Below are 23,078 nucleotides of genomic sequence, written 5' to 3'. Positions count from 1 at the left end.
CGTGTGCGTGTGCGTGTGCGGCGCGCAAGCGAGTGTATACCCATCCTTTTTTCCCCCTAAGGTAAGTCTTTCCGCTCCCGGGATTGGAATGACTCCTTACCCTCTCCTTTAAAACCCACATACTTTTGTCTTTCCCTCTCCTTCCCTCTTTCCTGACGAAGCAACCGTCGGTTGCGAAAGCTAGAATTTTGTGTGTATATTTGTGTTTGTTTGTGTGTCTATCGTTGTGTCTTTCGTTTGGTAAGTCACATCATCTTTGTTTTTAGATATAAGCATTGTACAGATATACATATGTCATTTTGAATAGAAACCATGAAAGTTTTTTTTTTTTTCATCCATACTGCCACAGCATAGATTAGTAATTTGCCGATAGTCAGCACTAGTCGCAAACGTGGCGAGTTCAGGTGTGGAGCAAGCTTTGTGTGTGTTTGAGTTCGACAAAAACAAGTGTGTTCCAGCTTTTCAATGGATGTTTAGAACCAAATATGGTAGGAAGCGACCAACGAGGAAGGCCATTTACCAGTGGCACAACAAATTCGTTATGACAGGTTGCTTGTGCCCGGCAAAGAGAAGTGGACGTCCCGGAGCACGTATGAGAGACATTTGAAAGGAGTTGACTATGGGCAAATTGCCCAGCTACGCTGTGGCGGTACACACGGAAAAAAAAAAAAAAAAAAAAAATCAAATCTTTCAGGGTCTCTCTTCAAAATGACATATGTATAATCTGTAAAATGTTTAGTTCTTGTGCAATAAGTAATTTAAAGTGTTCTCAGACTTTACATACACCCCGTATTTTTTACTGCAGGTAACATACAAATATAAGTACAAACATAAGGAGAATGAATAAAAAGAGGTTATTTCTAGACTTTTTGATGTGGGTGCTCTAGCAGATCTGCACACCAGTACATGCAAATTCAAGTTGACCCCACTCTTGAATTACAGTGAGCATTCCAACGAAATTCTGGTCAATAAAACCTTCAGTGAAATTGAGGAATGGAATGCTTACTGTATCTTCAAGAAATGGTATACAATGCAAAATGTGACCTGTGTGGAGGATTTTCCTCAGTTAAATCCATCACCTAAACCAACTGCCAAAAAAGAAAGATCTTTTATCTATGCTTCTTTATATGGATACGAAATACCATATTTTAACAGAAACATATGTTGGTGAGCCACTTTAAAAAGACAGTTGTAATTAAATTTTAATACATTTAACTTTTTCTTTTTCTGTATTTAATTTGAAAGTTTTCTTTTCCAGTACTAGTTACATTTGTATTTATGGTCAAATAAAACTGTTATTAGTGGGGAAACAAACATTACATAATATTTGAGATTTTTTCATTTCCTGAAAAAAATACCTGCTTGGTATTTTGATGTTGCTAGTAATGTAATCAATCTGAATACTGCAACAAAATATTCCGCACATGATAAACTGGGGAAAAGTACCATTACCATGTTGTCCAGGGGAGCTGACAAACATCTCAGTGTGTTTTGGGTTATGTGAGCAGTATGCATGTGCAATGTTCTGCTGGAAGTGGTGTCATCCTCATTTCTGTCTTGACAAATCAGAAATATTTACTTAGTCAGTATGGTGCTGAAAACCTGACTATTCCTTTAGCAAGTCAAAACAGTTAATTTCCATTACTGTGATGACGCTCGTTTGGCTCTCTTCCATTCATGTAACACAACTTCTTGTCATACATTTGTCACAGTCTTCCTATTCTTATTTACAGCTAATTTCCCATTTTGCATTCATTCTATTTCCACTTCTTTCTTCTTCTCTACCACCCACAGTTATGGCCTATTACAAAACTGAATGGCACAATGCAACTACCCTCCGAACCCCTGAATTTGAAACACTATTTCACCCCGGGATGTTTAGCTGTAGTGACCACAAGGCCAAGTGTTCACATATTTGTGTGTTTGCATGTGAGAGGGAGTGTACTTACACTAGAAAGAGTGTAAAAACTTGAAGGATAAAGCTACACTCTAATATTACTTGTGTCTATGCACTGCAGCTGCAAATGATGTGTTACATTTCCCCATTTTGGTACCGGTTTTCACCGAAGATGATACATTATTCTTATGTAAAAGTGGTGGGGGAAATTCTGGCATAATGTAAATAATTTTGGAGTAAAGGAGATTACTCATTGACTACCACTAGTGCTGAGTCATTGACATACACACAAAACAGGAATGAAAACCACCAGTCACTCACAGTGATATAAAGGGCACATGAGAGGGAGAGGAAGCAGTGGGAGATTGGAGGTGGTGGGGGGGGGGGTGTGTGAGAGAGAGAGAGAGAGAGAGAGAGAGAGAGAGAGAGAGAGAGAGAGAGAGAGAGAGAGAGAGAGAGAGAGAGAGAGAGAGATTGATTATACAGAATGCTGACATTTTTATACAAGGTACTTAACTGAGTTAAAGTAGAATTGAGTATTTTTCACCCAAACAATACATTTCTTAACTCTGGATTCACACAATGTGTATACTTACTTTGTTAGAAAGGTTCAGACTGTCAGCAGTCAGTTAAGAAGCTATTTCTTAACTAAGAGAGAAGTTTTGTATTATATCTTGGCTTGAAATAAACACTTTTTCACAGGGGAAAGCATTGCTAATAAAAGTGTATACCTTTACTTGAAAATATTTTATTTACATTACAGTTCAAGTATAAAATAGTGAACTATTTGCTTATTTCCATCATTTGCTGAGAGTCGTATCACATATTACTGTACAGCATTTAAGTGCACTATGGTCACTTTGAAAAGCATTTTGTTCTTGTCTAATTGTTTTCTCTTATGGTGTTACATGTACACTGCAAGCAACTCAGTCAGTCACATAATACTATTTAAATAAATACTGAGTATTTACACTGAGATAAATATTAGCAGAAATAAGGCACTGAAATTACAGACATCTTGAAGTTCTTAACTTGTACTTACAGATACTTTGTCACACAATTTTGTAACACATTTAAAAAACTACTGAAGATTTTCAAAAGAAGTGTGTATACATCTGTGCAGGATACATTTAATTAGTACCTTTGTCAATTTGTCTAATGTCTACAGCATACTGCTTCATCACTGCTAATATTTTATTGTATGTACATTATGGAGCAGGAGTAATTTACAAATGATGATGATGATGCACAGTGCAGTCTTTTTGTGCAAGTTCTGAAGCTTTGTTCAAAAACTGCAGTTGTTACCCTGCTCCTCAAACAGGTCTCCAAGAGCAGACAGCCCTTTGCCAGTCAGGAGCCTCTCCAAATGGTTTTGACCCATCAGGGGCCACATAAGTGTTTACCTGATAGTCGAGTAGGACTTTGTAATCATACACATCAGTTCCAAGTTGCTGAAACAATAAGGTTCATTATTTAGATTTCACAGCTACAAATGAGCCAAAATTTGTAATTACATTCATATGGCATCCAACCATATGCTATCACCAATAATAATAGTTCAAATGCCCATTTAAAACTCAGAAGATGCAGAGCATTGAGAGTGATGGCTTCAAAAAGTTCTCCAAATGATGAGAACATTATCACATTATACACAAAATCAAAAAACAGTGAGAGATCATTTGTCCTTTCAGGTGAAAGTAATATAATGTGTACACAATTGAGAAAGAAAAATTGCTTGGAATTCAGCTTGTAAGTGTAGATAAAGTGCTGGAATATGGAATTCAGTAGGAAACAATGAGATGCTTTAAATATATTCAAAATATAGACCAACAAATAAACTGGAATCAGTGAGTCAGGTGCCATGCAAGGAAGAAAATGTTAACAGAAGTCAGAGTAAACCACGATAGATCAAGGGAGAAAGTTAAATGACATAAAATGAAATGGCAAACTGTAAATTAACAAATCATTTAAAACAGGAAGTTATATAGAATGAAAACAGGAAAAACCAACTTAAAGTATGTATTATTAACGAGTAGAGTTTAAAAATTTGCATTTTGGGACAAATGTGAATATAGAAGGAAAGATGGATAATCACTTAATAAATGCTATTTTATAGCAGATGAACTATTTTATCAGACATAGTACATTAAATACCAAAATTTCCCCCCCCCCCCCCCCCCAGTTTTTCGTAACTCTTATTGCACATCATCTATTAAAGCTCAATTGGAAAGAATGTGCATAGGAAACTGTTTGAAAATAAAAAATGTGTGAATGAAAAGATGTATCAGTGTGCTTGACTCCTTGGTGCCATACCAGTTATGGCCAGTTTAATAGCCTGTACAATATACACACGGCTAATGAAGTGCGAGATCCAACCCTGGCACCTAGCATCTTAGAACAAAGAAATACTTATGTCTGCTAGCTGAAGTTCTTAATATGACAGTTTTGGATGGAGGGTGTTTCAAGCTGTGATTTGGTCAAATACCAGTAGACGTTTGTTTGAACTACCTCATTAATGAAACTGCCAACCTGAGCAAGCAATTGCATAGTAGCAATTACAGAATAATTTTTGCTGCATGTCACTCGTTTTTCCTTTCTTATGTTGAAATGAGTGGAGAGACCAGTCCTGGTCCATCACAGTTTGATAAGGATCCTCACATCAGTAGAAAGGCTTGGTGATCCATGAGACCATGCGTCTGTTCTGCTTTGACAGAAAAAGAAAACTTGAGTGTACGGTGGCTGTAGTGCAAGAGGGAAGTGGGGTTTGTTTCCCCACACTGCTCCTCTGCCCATGTAGTTCGATTCCAGTTTGTTTACAGCCATGGCAACCTGCCAGTTTATAGTGCCCACATTCTGCACTCTAGTTACTGGAATACAAAAACTGTCAACATATTTCGACTACATGAAAGTATTTCTCCAAGGTGCGATTAGAATTACTTTTGGTTATGCTTTTACTGTGTATAACCTGTTGGTGCTGTCTGTATCATTGCCAAGAATGGGTCAAGTGACTATGATGTCCAACAAAAGATCAAAAATCAATATTGTGTAGCTTTTGTAACTATTGAATGGTGGGAAAAGAAAAGTAATGTTGTGATACATCTTAAATCAGAGGTGAGGAAAATACTGCTGCTTCTCACCAGAAACATTCTGCTGTTTAAAGCTTTAAAGAGCCAAAATAAGATCACAAGCAATCAGGTTCCTATTAACAAGCAGTAACTGTAAATGTCAATAAAGAGGAAACTTCAAACAAGACATTTGCTTAAGACAAGAGAGTTTAGCATGGAAGGGATGCCATGGTCACTGGGGAATAACTGATGAGGCTCACACCAAAGTAAATTTTTTTTTGTTCTGTCACTTCCTACAGCTTTTGTGTTATATGTCAAGGCTTGCTATATAATACAAGCATTTAAATTTGTGCATATCTATTCTCGTTTCACTATCTTCAGAAAAAGGAGATTTCTCAAAGCTCAATAACTTACAAATGCATTTTATGCGAAGAGAAATACCATTATATATACAGGCAAAATTTACATCTGAAGTATATTACAAATCACATGAGTACTCTGGCTTTGATTTTGAATCAGGTATGGGTCTAACATCTATCAAGCTGTGTTCTCTTTTTGCCGTTACTTTCTGTACTAAAATAATGGCAGATATAGAGACACAGGCATAGTCGAATGTTTGCAATCATTTAGTGGAACATCTGATTTCACTGGTTTGAAACTAGAATGAAAGTTGTGTCAGATATCAGTTGACATTCTTATTACAGGTTAAATATTATGAAACTGTGTTCTAGACCCAAACTTCACTGAGACCTCATTTCAATAGGTATTACTTTTAGCAGATCAGCCATCTAACAATTTCACAGATACTGCTTGACACTAACTCTTCTCCACTACTTAGAAATTCCACTAAAATCCTTTCATGATGCTGTGGGGCCAGTACTTGTTATAGAATGAATTTTAATGGAAATTATGATCCACCAACAGGATTAGGATAGTTAATGAGACAGAGCTGTTTTAGTCTTTACGGAGTGTATGCTGGGCTAATGGAACATGGCTGGTCAAAGATTACTCTGAACAAACAGTGAAAGATTGCCACCTCAGTTGCTTGTTACTAATGTCTCCACAATTACACACAATTTAAAATTTGTTTTGTAACACTATTCAGGACAGCTGTCATTTCAGTTCACATATTTCTTTCTCCAACTTCTGGTACATTTATCTGTTGCAATTAAGACAGTTTCCCTACCCTTCAGAGAGGTTTAGAAAATATTTGGAATGAACTTTTATTTGCTTCACCCAGTTTGTCTTTCCAGTTCATTCGACCTTGTCGCTTCCTCCAAATTAATGCATAAAGCTTACAGTTTTTATGTGCTGTTTGAAGCTTTTCTGACATAGTAACTGCCTGAATGGTTGACGTTTATTGCCTATGTCGGTGATTTGTAAACTGCATAATATTTCCATGTGACAGCTGTCCATTATCATAAGGTGCAATGTTTGCTGCTGTGGCTCACCAAGTTGTGCACTGGTTTGCCAGAAAAGGCAGGGATATAATCGAGCCATTTGCTGGAGAAACAGACCACAGACTACACATACATAGTACAAGACACCTGAGACACCAGCTGAGGACCCCGAAACATGTGCGAGTGAGGTGTTTGTGACCAGCTTTACAGTCCTGGCTTCGATGCATCGTCTGTCAACTCATTACTTTCAATTGTCTGGTGCAAAAGCCAACTTTCTGTCACAATGCTGGTTCCCGCATGTTGCCGAGTTTAAATCCCATGTCTCTGTTACGTCTTTAGCAATATGTATTTCAACTGCTTCTTGGATCAGCCAGAAAAAAATATCTTTTTGCTGCTGAATACTGTCTTGATATGAGTCATGTCATGAAGTACGAAGAGACCAAGATCCTCTCATTTGCCTCTACATTCTACACTTCCAGCATTTAAGAAGCATCGGCCGGAGTGGCCCTGCAGTTCTAGGCGCTACAGTCTGGAACCGAGCGACCGCAACGGTCACACATTCGAATCCTGCCTCAGGCATGGATGTGTGTGATGTCCTTAGGTTAGTTAGGTTTAATTAGTTCTAAGTTCTAGGCGACTGATGACCTCAGAAGTTAAGTCACATAATGCTCAGAGCCATTTGAACCATTTAAGAAGCAGTCAGTTTAGATATATATATAATGACTTATCAAACAGGGACATGAAATTTCAACTCAGCAGTGCATGGGAACTGACACTAACAACACTAAGGCATCAATGGCCTCAGACAAATGAGTGCAACAAGTTAACACAGTTGGGGAATTGAAGCCAGGATAGGTAAGAAAGACACCAACACCTTGCCATGCATGTCTGTTGAGGTCCACAGCTAGTATCTAGGTATTTCTGAGTTGCACATGCAGGTAATAGGCAGTTACCTTGGGGAAATACTGTGCCATTTACACAACATCATTCAACACAATGCCTGTAAATCAATGAAGCACATTAGGCTATTCCTTCAACATATGTGCTGACTTTTCTACTGACTTTCAATTTAACTGTCACAGTCTAGACAACATAGCATATTTATTAATGGTGACCCATTTTGATTATCACATGATCATCTTCAGATTCCATTGTTTCTGGGCGTACATGTTCATTTTAGCCTCTTTCTCATTTTTGTACAATTATATGCTAATCTTTCCAGTTTTCCTTTTCTATTTTTGCATATGAACATTTCACACAACTCTCTTGTCTACATAAACTACACTGATATGCTAAATTACAACAGTTGTTGCCAAAATCTAGATAAGCAGATCTGCAGCTGTTGCCTTAATCATCTTATTTAGTTTGTCTGGATTTATTTAGTTGCTTAAATGCAGTATTTAGCATGTTATGTAGGTTCCTATAAAGTAAGATTTTGTACCTCAAGTTATATATGTAACATGTGCCAATGCTATCTTAACTGTTACTACATAAGAACAGCTTTTTGTTACCTGTGTTAGTGGACTTGTGTTGGTTGTAAATACTCCAGCAAATCCTCTGTTCCTGGCTAGTCTCATAACTTCCTCTTCCATAAATTGTATGACTTCAACATTTTGTTGATAGCTCAAGGAATGATTTGTGGCCATCATGAAACTGTGCAGTACTTGACCCTTACCTTGTGGTAGTTGTCGATCCCTAGGTAGAGAAAAAATTATTATTTTATTTGCAAAGAGATATGTATGATTGAACTAAATGAAAACTAAATGTGTTGGTCACTTGGTGACATAAGATTTTTTTATTTTGTATTTTGGAAATTACTTTAATGAATTTATGACAAATATTGTTCATAATTTTCATTCTTACCTCAGTGGCCCTTCCAAATATTCCAGAAAATCAAATACAATAATGAGGTCACTATGTATTTCAACAGGTGGTTCGTCATGTGCATCAAAGTTAAATGCTACTCCAACTGGTTCACCGTTTTCATTTTCAACAATGAAACTGCAACATAATTTTGGTACTGTCATGATTTAAACTTTAAATTTGCTTTGAAAATGAAATATGTTTCAAATTTTAATGTGAGTAAACATATTTTAGTACTAAAAGGAAAGTTCAGTTGATAAAACTATAGTATTACAAGGAGATAGTCAACCATCCTAACACTTACCTTCAGGAATTAAAATTCTGGGTACTGCTGACAGACACAAATGAAAGTTAGAAAAAGCTATCATATGCCCCAGCAGAACTTATTTTCTTACTCAGGAGGGAAAGAGGTATAGTTTGGAGAAGCTTAGAAAGGAGGAGGAGGGGGCAGATTCTTTGTCGCCATGTTGTCTATTGCTGTAATGCTTAATTACTAGAATAATAGTATTAAATTCCCTCCAAGTCTTGGGTCAGAGTGACCTATCTATTCTCTCTAACCTTCTCCAGTCTGTTCCTCTTTCTTCTCTGAACAAAGGACAGTTTTCTATTTTCATATGTGACTACCAGCAGTATTTAGAATTTCGTATCCTGAAGCTAAGTACTTGCTAGTTACTTAGTACATGTTGTAGGTACCATATATTCTTTTCAGCAATACCGTTAGCATAGATGTTAAAAATTGGCATTTTGCTCTTGTTATCATACTTTTCATTACTTATAAAGATGTTTGAAATTTATTAACTGTATCTTACATGTTGACAAGGCCAATGTCTTAATGTATTGAATGGCTTATAATGAACATTCCAAACAAAATGAAACTTGCCAGATACAGGGTATAGTGATGCTGTTCACTGGTTAGGGATAGAATGGTGACATGAGGAAAAACCCTGAAAGTGGGTGATGTGAAGTAGCATGTGAAAAGCAGAAGTGCCAAAAAATGAAATGGGAGTGATGGAGATAAGGAACTAACTGTGTAGTTACAACCAAGGAAGAAAAAAATGAAAAATGGGAGGAATAAGGAGAAGTTATTAGTTATATCATATGAATAAAGAGCAGTATAGTTAAACTTGTATGCCTCAATACAGTAAAGTATGTTAAAATGGTTTATGATGCATGTGAATATTAGAAATGCATTCAGATATCATGCTTTTAAGTTCTTTCAGTGCCAGCTAATTAGTAATTTGTGTTGTTGATGAAACTAGAGAATATTATTTGCTGCTGGAACAAATTAGTCCATCATATAGCCATAGGAACACTGACATAGTGAGACGATATGTATGTGCATTTCACATTTATTACACGTATAATTTAAACTATTTTTCAGAAAACAATTTTTATACAATGTAACCCATGCAGATAAATTATTACTTAATCATTATTTAGAAAATTATTGAGAAATGTTAAGTCAAAGTTACAGCAAATTTTAAAGCAAAAGGAAAACTTTTTCATCATAGCATCTGGTAGATATAAATTTTAAATGTGGCAATTGAGAAGAATAACCTATGTAGATACACACAACGCCTTGCACAAAGGCTGCATGAGACTGCACGAGACAAGAATGACAAAATTTGACAGATTTTGTGTTCCACAGGCTTTAACTATGAAACGTGTTCCTGCGTCTGTTCCACAGACAGCACTATGTATGTTCAACCCATAGATCAGGAATATGATTTGTGGAATCCTTCATTACTCATTGTGATCCCACTATATTCCCACCCCCACAAAAAAAAAAAAATTGTTCTAAATTTAACTATTGTGTTGTTTAGATGGATAATACAATTTAATTGTAAGAAAAATGGAAAAAAAGACAGATTAACAAAGGCTGAGGATATCACCTCTCATAACGGTGAGTGGCACAGGCATAGCTGCTACTATCAGAGGATTGTCAATCGGTGTATGTAATTGTTGAGTGGGGTTGCACTTAATTGGTGTATGTGTGGTAGAAAAGTGGGAGAAAAGTGGGAGAAAAAGTACGTGAAGCTGCTCAGGAGGCAATCTGTCGACAACGTAAATAGATGTGAATCCCAGTTTGTTGACATTTGTCTTTTACACCCAAAATTTTACAGATTCTCTCAAAATTTTGGCTCTCAAACCAACCTAATTCTCCGTATGGTAAAGGCAGCACTGCTCTTTTCTCATATTAATGTTTTTAAGTCCCTGTTTACTGGAGAAACAGGGACAATAGCCACATAAACAATCATCCTTATATTTTGTTTGCCACATTACGTTCTCTCTGTTTCTTCCTTATTAACTCATCTGTTAAGTTGAGCTGAAATTCAATGCCATGTTGGGGCACTAGATATGCTGGAGAAGTATTTGAGGAGAAATTGCTCATAAGCTTATCAAAGAAACAATTACTAGATTCACACGAATTATTTTGTACGCAACAGAAAATCTATACAACTTGACAGGGTACCAATCCATTTCTCCTGACTGTGATTTCAGTTCTTTGAATACTGCCATATTTCTCAATAATGAGAATGATTTCTATGACATTTATCATAATGAATTATGCAGTCTGAGCAGAGTCTATGGTGTTGGCAATAGTGGTAGTTTTAATAGTTTTAGGTGGTTGTGTTGGGAGTAGTAACTGAAGCACCAACAACAGCAGCTCCTGCGTAGTGCTGTCAACATTCACATGTCCTTTAACTACGAATTATTTTTCACAAGAACAATTTTTGAAACTTCACAGTGTACTATGTACACTTGTTTTGGTCTTAGTTATTTTATGACTTTGGATTTCTCATAAAGTAACAACATATGTGAAAAAATCCTATAAATGCCCATACTTTTGTATAAGTTTTCTATTATGTTAGTGGATTCATTTCATGAGGAACAAAAGATTAGAATTTAGACACTATTGATAATGAGATTAATAGAAACTGAATCAGCTTTGACTGAAACATGGTGAGAAAGGAAATTGTCCAATTATCAAATAAACCATTTTGGCTTTCACTATAAGTGATTTAAAGGACACCAAGTCCAACATAAATCTCAACTGGCAGATGGGGGCTTTGAATGTTGCTTCTCCTGAATGGTAGTCCAGTGTGTTAGCTACTAAGTATCTGTTTTGATCATAATGGATAGTTTAGTATGCACTGTATAAAATAAAATGTTCTAATCTGTCGTCCCAAAGGAGAAAAAATGAATTTGTGAAAGTATAATGTACTTGGATAGATAAAAGTCTACTCATTAAGTGGCAGCAGGGGAATGTATATAAAAGGTATTATGTAAGCAAGCTTTCAGAGCCAGTGGCAGCTCCTGATAGAAGGGTTGAAGGGGCAGGAGGAGAGGTGAAGGAAAAGGATTTGAGAGATTTAGGAAAAGGGGTCCAGTTTGGAAAGGTCACCTGGTGTCCCTAGTCGGGGGAGACATACCGGACATTATAAGAAGGAACCCTCTCCTTGCACACTTAATACGTTTTATACGTGTACCCCTGCCCGTACTCAGTGAGTAGATTTTTTTATCTCTCAAATTACATTATACTTTCTAGAGGTGAAAGAAATAACTTATTGAATCTAATGAAACACATACCTGTAGTTCTTTTCTACAAGTGGTTGCCACAAAGCGTCAACTAGATTCTCATAATCACTTCTGGGAATGCGTGGTACTAGCCACTGCTCCAAGTCAGCTTTTTCATAGAAACTGTCAGTGACCATCCTAAAATGGAAAGCAGACATGAAGAATCTTTCACACCATAAATAATACAATATAGAAAAAATGGTAAAATACAAATTATTTCAAATCCATGGATAACAAAAGCTTACCAAATTACAAATGAGAAAGTATAAATTGCTCATTAAGTTGGAAACATTAGGTATGGCATAATTTATGAAAACAGAAAAATGTCTGACAAAAGGGGAAAAAAGGAAATTACGTGCAATCAGCACACACTAGTAGGATCAGGAACTTAAATTTTGAATGAGAATTTTTTCATTGTCTTAATGGTAAGAAGAACAGTACGATTACGAGAAAAAGTGTTGAGAAAGATCTGAGCAGTTTCAAAATTGATTCTTGTGTGTGCAAATATCACATTTTGCTTCAGGGTGCATTATGGAGTATGTAACACAGACCATGGAAAATATGTTAATAATATGGCTAATATAGTTGCTGAGGTACTTTTTAGAAGCTTATTGTCTACCATAAAATCTAAACTCTATAGTATGGGAAAAAGTTTCTTACAGGAATGTTCTTTTATAACCCATTCATTCATTGTTTTCCTCTTCCTCTCTTTGATATGCATTAAGTTATAAACCTAACACTCATGCTTCACTCACTCTTGTTTCCAGTCATTTTATAAAAATTTAAAAGAAATAATGAACTGGTTTCTCAAGTTTGGGGTTCAAGTTTTACATAGAAAAATTATCCAGGCCTGTCAATACTATGATGATTATGCATCATTCAATTTTAATATTCCTTTCATCTCTTACAAATGCTCCACTAACCTGGCAACATCGGCTTTGTATGGATTTGCAAGCATTCTTGATCTGTATCTTGACAGTGCAGTGGACTTAGTAGCCAAAGTAGTCGAGTTAGTGCTTTCATCCTCTGGAGACATACGGTCTAGCACTTCTGCAAAGCTCTTGGCAGAAATGAAGTCAGATATACCTTCAGAAATAAAGGATTTTTAGTATCACTTATTGTGTAGTAGAGAGAGAGAGAGAGAGAGAGAGAGAGAGAGAGAGAGAGAGAGAGAGAGAGAGAGAGAGAGAGAGAGAGAGATATCTAAATAAACACACACAAAAAAGAAGTTTTAACAGATTTATTTCTTATTATGCTATAATAGTGAGTGGAATGGCAGAAACAGGATTTTATTATGACTCACTCCACTGCCTCACTATGCAAATGTAACCTCACTGAGAAAGATGAATTGTTTTATTTTAACTTTTATCGTCAAAACAGTCCAACATGAATGACACACAGTATAGTTCTATGAGCTCTCCATAGCAATGTTTAACTGTATTACTGAAGAAATATTTTGGAACTTGATTAATAGTATCACTCGTTTATAGGAAATACACCTGAATTTTCACTTACCAATAATGTATCCTCGATCTCTCAGCCTGGTTACAAGGTACACAGAATTCAAAGAGTTTCCACCCACTTCATAAAAATTTGATTCAAGACTCAGCTTTGCATTTACAGGATTGCCAAGAACAGCTGCAACAGTTTCAAAAAGCACTACTGCTGCATTCATTTGTTTCTCTGGTACTCCTGAGTAATCAATTTCAGATGTGACAGTTTGGGAACCTGGGAATGAAAAAGAAAATTGTTTCAAAAGTTATCTTGCTGTTGAATGTACTGACACAAATGACAAAAGTCAGTTTGCTGTTTTGCTAAGCAAGTGGGACTTTGCTTCAGCAGCATTATAGTGATAAAATGTGAATGTTATAATTACCAAAATTTGATCCAAATTAGTTTTATCATGTTTACAACTAACATCTGAATCAAGCTTTCATTTTAGAAGCCAGATATCTGTTTACATTGCATGTAATTCGGAATACGGTATTTCTTGCGTAAAAAAAAGTGTCCTGAAGTGTCAGGCGAATTTATCAACTTTTTGCAATATATCTTTAATTATTAGGAAAATAAGACTGCTTTTACATTCTTATCTACATTTCTGTGGTCAGATTGAAGCCTCTATCACTTTCTGAAATTTAATTTTAAGTTTTATTTTTTAAAGTAAGCACACTAAGACAGAGGTTGCCTGCATTTTCCTTAGCTCGAGATCAAAATTATAATGTTGTTCAATAAATGTATGTGTTACTTGTTATAAACATATAACAATGAAGACAATCAATTATTGATGAAATTATTTAATGGGATAGATAAAAGATCTACTTTCCATGCGGCAGCTGAACACACACATGAAACACTGTTGTGATTGGCACGTTTTTGGAGCCATGGCTCCTTCAGGCAGAATGGTTTAAGGGGAAGGAAGAAGACTGAAGGAAAAGGACTAGATTTTGGGAAAATCTACCAGACTCCAGGTCAGGGGAGACATACCGTACAGGATGAGAAGGAAAGACGGATTGTTGGGGTTTTCAAATCTCACCTGATGCAGTCCCCAACAATTAGTATTTCTCTCTCATCCCATGTGCTAAGTCTTCCCTGCCCTGCTGATCTAGGAGACTTTCCCTAAATCTACCCTTTCTCCTAGACCTCTCCAGTCAATTTCTTTCACCATTCCTCCTGCTCCTCCCCCTTCAACCCTTCTGCCTGACGAAGGAACCACTGGCTTCAAAAGCCTGCCAATCACAACAGTCTTGTGTGTGTGTGTGTGTGTGTGTGTGTGTGTGTGTGTGTGTGTGTGTGTGTGTGTGTGTGTGTGTGTGTGTGTGTAGATGGTTGTTTTGTGCATGTGTAATAACTGAGGAAACTGGAGGTGGCTAATATTAACCATCTTAAGTTCGTAGAAATTTACTTCATCTCTCAAGTTTCTAATTTCCTGAAATTTATGTTAATTTTTTTGGTACAATGTGTGTTTCTATTTACCCATAACATCCCAGAAATGCCATAACAATATCAATACATTTGATTTTATTGTGTATTACCATTGACACAGATTTCCTCATAATCACGTAGCAGCTGTTGCCTGTCTGTCTTGCCATTCACAAGTAATGGGATGCTGTCAATGACTAAAACCTGTGAAAATAACAGTTGCATCTTAAAAAATATGCAAAAAGAAACACTAATAAGAAAATTGTAATCATTAACAATAAAACTGCTTTGGAGAATTTGCTGCAAATTACTAAAAGTAGAATCAAAATGAAAGTACATAAGTGAAGCTTGCTTTTACCTCTGGCATCATATATGGAGCAAGATAACCATTTAGTGTGTCCTTAATTTCACTTGCAGTCAATGGATTTTCTTCACTAACTGTTACAAATGCTAGAAGGGCCTGGAACAAGGAGACACTAAATTACTTATAGTTTTCTAATTCATTATTAAATTAACACAGATTTACATTTTAGGATACCTTCAATTTTCCATTAAAATTTATTTATCCAAGTTGTGTATCATTTACTGCCAAAGGAAAGACCCTTTACTGTGACAAACAATATTGCTTGCCTCATTGAATATTATACAGTAAACAGACTTTTCACCGGTTTCAGTTGTTTGTAACAGATAGTGAGAAGAGGCAACTAGTAACTTCTCCCTGTGAAATTTTCTCAGTCTATTCTGAGATAAGACCTGTCTTAGCCTTTCCAGTGGATTGAAACTTCATCCATACTAAAAATGGAAGCCGATTGCGAGTGCTCTCATGCATATACCTTCCACGTACATTTATGGGACAACTGCGAAATACTTCTGCCCAAATACGGACTAACGGCAGTCAGAAAGAAGCATTATAATATAGCATGAAGTTTAGTTAATACATTTACATGTAGAAGGTGAGACAATATAAAGAGCCAAGTTAGAGAGAGAGAGAGAGAGAGAGAGAGAGAGAGAGAGAGAGAGAGAGAGAGAAAGAGAGAGAGAGAAGACTGGTTGTTTTAGTAAGGAGGATTCTTTTGTTACCTACCTGATTAAGTTCTCCAGGTTTATAACATAATACAACGCCTTTATCTACCCCTGGGACAGAATTGACTGCTTTCTCAACCTCAGAAATATCGACTCTGTGTCCTCTGACTTTTATTTGGGAATCTGTTCTTCCTTCATAGATGAGCACACCTTTAATGACTCTGGCATAGTCTCCAGTTCGATAGAGACGAGAATAATCTAAACAATGGAAAACTATTATTAGTGTCATCAAGTGTGCAAACATTGCAACATTTACATTATACATCAGCATAATTTTAAAATATTAAATTGTTGTACGACTACCTTATGCCATCCAAATGATAAGAAATTTTGTCATTTATTGAGACAGTGAAGTATGGGGCATCTGCATAGGGTGCATAGTGGAAAATTCAGAGCATATAACAAACAACAGGTTAATGTTTTGTAATGTGGTGTAGTATAAAAATAAGTATTAATTACGTTCATTCAGTTTTTATGAGTGTTCAAATTAGATCTTCATAGTAATCCTCTTTTTTTGGCATTGACTCCAGTCTCTTTTCCTTTGTTGAATGATTATCTTCTTTGATGTACCTCATATCTGTCATTTTGGCATTTGAATGATGGAAAGGAAGATCCATAGTACAATCTAGTGCAATGAAACAAGTTCAGACTTTGCTTTGTCATTTCCTCTCTTTGTCTAAGTATGATCACTGAGTGAGTGGGTAGGTGGATTACTTGTCCATTTACTAACTTAACCAACCTCCAAAGATTTTTTGTCAATTTAGTTTGACAAAGTTTGCCATTTTGGCTTTGTTCAAGTTTTTCATTGATGATGTTGCTCTAACTTGTAAAAAGTCAATACACCAACCACAATATAACCCAAATCATTGTCACTGCCACTCGTTTAAATCACGTGACTCTCCCCATGTACCACTGGTAAACTGGTACATTCCAGTTTTATGATGGAAAGATCGAAGATACAGAGAAAGTACAGGCTAATGGAATATGGAGAGGGTGTATTTGTCACAAAATACAAGAAATTCAAATCCACTGAGACAGAAATCGAAGCTGCATGTGAGACTGTTCGAGCAAGTCTATCATTGGTGACATAAAATTACGACTGGATACTTCCATCAAGCACCTGTCTCATTGCCTGATGTGACCAAAAACTTTAGAAAAAACATCAATTCTCTGGCACATAATTCCTCAATAATACCCATGCTGTAATCATCAGAGGAGACTTCAGTTATTGAACAATCAACTGAGATTATGGTAATTAGTTTCGTTAGTCGTAGGTGCGACACAGCATCCTGCGAAACATTACTAAATGCCTTTTCTGGAAACTACCTTGATCAGACAGTTTGGAACCCCATTCATGATGGAGTTATATTGCATCCAATGACAAATAGACCTGACCTTTGAGGATGTCGACAATGAAGCCACCATCAGCGAGAATGAAGCAGTTGGAGCAACAACGAAGGATAAGTAAAAGGATATGAATTTCGTATGATCAGTAAACTAGATAAAGAGGCAGTAGTGTCACATGTCCGTGAGGGAACTTTTAGCTCAGGGCAGGGACATGTAATGGGACCATGATTTAAGTCTGAAAGAAATTTTAACCATGTACTGGATAGATATTTAGTAGAAAAGTTCACGGTGTGATGGGTTTTCCATGTTGTACAGTCACTGTAAAGAAACAAACTACTGCAAAATGGATGTAAAACAAAACGTGTAGCTACAAATTGAGAGATGCCGAATGGAACACATTTGGCTGTTTGCTGTCACGAGGGAGTGCATGAAGCTTTCGATGACTACTGTAGCAGTATATTATTGAATAACTAAACAGAAAGAAAATCTGGTTGTATGTAAAGGCTGTTAATGCCACCAACGACAGTGTCCAGACACTCATGGATTAGACAGGAACTGAAATTGAGGACATCAAAGAGAAAATAGAACTGCTTAACATTATTTTGATGTGTTCCTTTACAATGGAAATCTCTTAAGTATTGCCTCGTTTTAAGATGAGTGACAAGTGACAGTTCTGCAGCATTGAGAAACAGCTCGAATCTTAAAACTGACCAAAACTCCAGCGTCTGATGGACAGAATTCCAGTCAGATTCCATACTGACTGAGTGGCTGAATTAACCATACTGTAATATGTCAAAGATCCCTTTAACAAAAAAAAATGTGCCTAGTGGCTAGGAGAAAGCACAGATCACACCGATCTACAGAAAGGGCAGCAGAAATGTTCTTCGAAACTACCTTCCAATATTCTTGGCATCCATTTGTCGTAAAATCTTAGAACTTTAGCTGTGGCTATAATGTAATGAGTAGAGACCGGATTACATGCATCATAAAAACCTTAAAATATGCACGAAAAATGCTTAACAACGCATGAAATGTATCGAAATATGCAAGATCAAATAAAAAACGTGGTAGTTACTGCATGCATTATATCTTAAGGTCGAACCTGTGCATATCAGTTACGAGGAAGAGCGCCGGCCAAGCGAAAATTTAGAACGCTGATATTTTCTGAATACTTTCTGGTACAGGTTTGGAAGGGGGCATTTCTGGGATTATTTTCTAGAAATTTGCAAAAGGGGGACGCATACCTTGCTTCAAAAATGTTTCTTCTATGCTATTGTTATCGGTAGCAAGCGGATACGATGCGCGTGTCGCAGCGAAACAATCGATACGTACAGCACTAACTTCGAGATATATTGGGCGCAGAGGGGCACGCTCAAAAACTCCATAACATTTTATTTTAAAAAAACATACAATCAGGAATTTTTTAAACTGCATTAACGTGTAATTAATACTATTGGACCAAACCATCGTTTACAATTTTACAGTTTTCTACCGTTGCAAACAAACGACCAAGTACTGTTCCAAATCTTCGGTATTATGACTGGGTCTTAGATCACTCAAAACATTTTTATAAATAGAAAAGGACCGTTCTACATCAACTGAGGTAACTGGGCAGTATTTGAAAATATGTGCTATGTTGGCACTTACTGTTTCTGATAATAGTTCACCCATCCCATTAATAAAACTTTCAATTTGGCACAAGGGCTCAAAGCCTGAGTTATTGTTTCAGATGTTTTCAAACTTTTAAGTTTTCTTGGGAATACCTCCGGCAATGACGAGTTCATAAGAATAACTTTATTCATTAACTTAATAGACTCATTCAATGCCAAACCTTGAATTTCAAGCTTGTCGATACTTGCAGTTATATGCGAAAAATGAGTGCTAATCACAGCAGTGTCTTTAATTCTGGAGTAATTACAAGCTTCCTTGCAGTGGCAAATTGCCAAAGCCCCGGCAGTATCGGAGTCATTTACTTTCCCCCAATGGCCTCGAAATGTTCATTTTAACACAACATAGCTTCGACCCAACGTACCCCAACGAGTTACGGTACCACTGGTTCGGGAAGAAAAGGCACATTTGGTAGTTTCTCTTTGTAGGTCTTGATGCGAGTATGAGCGTTTAGAAACACTTTCTTTGTGGATGAAATCAGTTTATTTACACGCACGAACGTGGAACTTACTTCTTAAGCAAGGCGATGTAATCCATGAGCAAAGCACGTCACTTAAATTGGGATAAAATACTCTGGGGTCTTTTTCTGCTTTGATCACATAGGAGGCAGCATCTGAAATAAACACGAACACCCTTTCATCTACTAAAGATTTTGGAAATATTTTTTCTAATACCCTCATCCACAAAACTGGCGAACGTAGAATGATTTACTTTTAAGTTCTTTGCAGGCCGCTAAATAGGAAGAAGGCACTTTTAAAGCACCAACACTTAAATTTGCAATGTAACGGCTACAAGCGTCTAATTGCGTCAACTGAAATCCAGATAATGCTCCCCTCGAGTTCATCGCGAATTTCTTCCAGAACATTTAGGTAAATTGTCAGTACGTAATTTTTACGCGACGTTGATTCATCTGGTATATTTTGATATAAGCAATAGTTGTGCAGGAAGCCTCTGAAGATAGGGTTTGTAAGTTTTTGAAGAGGAATATTGCTTGCAATGAATGCTTCAAATAGCTCCATGTTACACCGACTTTTTCTGGTTACATTTAGACTAACCCCTGCTTACTGGAACTTACTGTAGTCAGAACTTTTCGTGGTCTTTCCTTCTGCATTCTTCCGATATGAAAACCTGTCTTGACATGCTGGTGTATCTGAAACCTTTTTTGCACGAAACGTTTTTCTCGCAAACTCGACAGTATAAAACAATTCCGTCATATGTAAATGTTCCAGGATGGTCAGCTATCCACGAAACTACGTTTCTTTTTTTTGGGCAGCATAGCGTACAACACGTTACACACTACACGTTCAACTGTGTACATTGTACAAGTAAATAGAAAGCTAAACAATGGACATGCTACTAAAAGCTTGGTAAGTTTAGTTTAATTGTTGCCGAGGCGTACGCCATGACGGGGGAGGGGATTAACCAGACCCCGGGTGCTCCTGCTCCTCTTTAATAATTTTGTTAGGCAGTGGCCAGTCGGTTAGCGATTGCACGCAGTTCTTGGTTGCTATCAATCTGTGACATCCAAACTAGGTCGAGCTAGAAACCACCCATCTGAATTTTTAAAATACTGTAAACTTAGAACGAAAATATGTATCGTCACTGGTTTTTGGTTAAAATATGCAATAACCGGTGAAATATGCAAATGCATATAATCCGATCTCTAGTAATGAGGTATTGTGAACAGAATGACCTCAATACCGACCAGCATGGATTCTAGAAACATCAATCGTGTGAAACCCAACTCTCTTTTCTCACATGAGATCCAGAAAGCCATGAATGAATGCATTGTTTGTCTTCTTAAAGGTATTTCACTAAGTATCACATTTATGCTTATAAAAAGTACGCTCTTACGTGATATCGAGCGGATTTGTTACTGGATTGCTTTCTTGGTTAGGAAGAAACAGGATTTTATATTTGAGAGAAACAGGTCTAGAAGTAACTTCAAGCTCTGGACCAGCGAAGTGTGTTTGGCCCCTTGCTGTTCAAGTTCATTAATGAACTTGCAGAAAACACTACCAACATAAAACTTTTCGTAGATGATGGAACTATCTCTAATGAAATAGCATCTGAGGAAACTGAAGTAAATATTCAGTCGAATTCTAATACTATTTTGGCATAGCGCAAAGATCGGCAACTTGCTTTAAGTTTTAAGAAGTGCTGATGTTTTACTTCACAAGACGAAAAATCGTATTTTTCTATGACTACAATATAAATGAGTTACAGTTGGAATCTGTCAACTCATACAAAAGCCAGTGTGTAACAGTTTGTAGGGACATGAGATTGCTCAGTCATAGGTAAAACAGGTGGCAGACTTAGGTTCACTTGTGAAACAGTAGGAAAACTATCAGTCTGTAAAGTAGATTGCGTGCAAAATACTTGTACGACCCATTCTAGAATATCGTTCAAATTTGTGGGACTCATATTGAACAGGACTAATGGGGATTTGAACGTATACGAAGGAGGGGTAGCAAGAATGGGCGCAGGTTTGCTTAACCGGAGGTAGACGCAGATGCTGAGAGAACTGAACAGGCATGATCGTTAAGACAGACGCGAACTACGCCACGGAAACCTACTCAGAAAGTTTCTAGAACTAACTATACGCGATTAATCTAGGAAAATACTACAAACCCCTACATATTGCTCCCACAGGGATTACGAAGACAATATTACACGTATCACAGCAAGCACAGAAGCATTTAAGCAACCACTCTGCTGGTACTCCATACGGGGATGAAATGGAAAAAATGTAATAACAGGTGCAGTGGAAAGTACCCTCCGCCATGCACTTCAGTGGTTTGCAGGGTATAGGTGTAGATCTAGCACGATCAGTCCATACAAATGCGATTTTTTTCCAAGTTTCCTTAAAGCGTTCCGCTACTACGGCTTTTAGGGCATGTTAGTCTATGAAAGTGAACGGTTGCCACTTTTGAGTCTTACTTACACCCAGATTATTTCTCATTCAGAATCTGTAACGAATACAATAGATACTGTCGAGCTCTTTACGGCAACAAATAACTTTCAACGTATATTTTCCAGTTCGAATTTAAGATGTATCTGCTACTCGCAACCAGTTTCAGCAAGCTTTCTGTTCTCATTACCACGTAGGCATTTTTGTCACTGATAAGCGAAACTAATTCGCGGACTTTACGACACTTCTGCAGTTAACTAACACCATAATCTTTCTTTCTGGACTGCAACGGTGGTACAGTTTGAATTTTAACTGCAGTCGCAAAATCGTCCACACGGTTTGCTGCGGTATTTCCAAGTTCGTAGCTTGCGCGGACCGTTGCTTCTTTTTTGGTCCCTTAGGCTGTGGTCACAGCGGCACCGAAATCGGTAGATTCCACCGGCGGCCGACATCATCCGCAGACGGCCGATCTTTTCAAAACAGTTTGCCACTACATGCGCAGTCGAAATGTAGCAGATCTCATCGCCAGAACATACAACTTTCGGATGACAGTGAGTGAAATTCAAATCAGTTTTTCGGTCATAATGGCCGACACGACACGAGACATGTACTGTGAGAAACTGAAAAGTTTAGTTGAAAGAGTAGTTTGTGGCGTTCTGAGGACGAAAACTATCATAATCGGCATATACTTCGTATATCGACGCGCAGGTCGCCGAAGTGGCGTCAAATCGAAAGACCTGCACCAGGCGAACGGTCTACCCGACGGGAGGCCCTAGCCACACGACATTTCCATTTATCGACAGAATGAAATCACATGTTTATTGGAAAGCAGAGGTAGGCAAAATCTTAATCACAAAATTTTAGGTGTGATTATAACCTCGGAAAGCAATTTATTCAAGTGACAAGGATCGTGTAGCTTATGATTGAAGTTCCTGTAGTGGATATTTTTGGGGTGTTGTAGATGGACATTACCTGTCTACAAATCGTTACTGCTTACTGGCGTTTTATAGCAAGTAGGCAGGTTATTCTGTTGCATGAGGTGGTTTGCAAATGTGTACGTACGTGTTGCCACTTAACAGTGCTTTAGGTGTTCACAGTATCTTATTCCAGACCGTGTCCTTCACACGTACACCGAATGACAGCCGTTCAACGTTAATTGATATATGTTTGCACAACATCATATAAATTCAGCAAAACAGATTTCACGTGCTTACCCAGAGGTGAGAGATTATATTAAAGATGCAATTCTGGCTCAAATGAAACTAGAAGTGACACTTCGATATTTGACAACTGACGATTATATCTTTCCCATGACAAGCCTATTCCGCGTTCTGAAAAATACAGTT

General features: G+C 37.2%; 1 protein-coding gene across 2 annotated transcripts in view; it reads right to left on the bottom strand.

Annotated features, from left to right (window-relative positions):
* Positions 1-2,629: 2,629 nt before the first annotated feature.
* Positions 2,630-23,078, bottom strand: part of LOC126473321 (mycosubtilin synthase subunit C) — a 146,012-nt gene continuing 125,563 nt past the window's right edge. For both annotated transcript variants that reach the window (XM_050100306.1, XM_050100305.1), the window contains exons 8-16: positions 15,808-16,004; positions 15,082-15,183; positions 14,837-14,927; positions 13,320-13,532; positions 12,728-12,890; positions 11,817-11,942; positions 8,226-8,363; positions 7,874-8,057; positions 2,630-3,348 (exon numbers count right to left, since the gene is read on the bottom strand). In XM_050100306.1, coding sequence (XP_049956263.1) covers positions 3,211-3,348; positions 7,874-8,057; positions 8,226-8,363; positions 11,817-11,942; positions 12,728-12,890; positions 13,320-13,532; positions 14,837-14,927; positions 15,082-15,183; positions 15,808-16,004 — 1,352 coding nt within the window. In that variant the 3' untranslated portion in view covers positions 2,630-3,210. The remainder of the gene's footprint in view (positions 3,349-7,873; positions 8,058-8,225; positions 8,364-11,816; positions 11,943-12,727; positions 12,891-13,319; positions 13,533-14,836; positions 14,928-15,081; positions 15,184-15,807; positions 16,005-23,078) is intronic.

The sequence above is a fragment of the Schistocerca serialis genome, chromosome 4 (assembly GCF_023864345.2).
Source record: "Schistocerca serialis cubense isolate TAMUIC-IGC-003099 chromosome 4, iqSchSeri2.2, whole genome shotgun sequence".
Lineage (NCBI taxonomy): Eukaryota > Metazoa > Arthropoda > Insecta > Orthoptera > Acrididae > Schistocerca > Schistocerca serialis.
The sequence above is the reverse complement of the archived record's forward strand: the minus strand, read 5'-3'. Positions and strand labels throughout refer to the sequence as shown.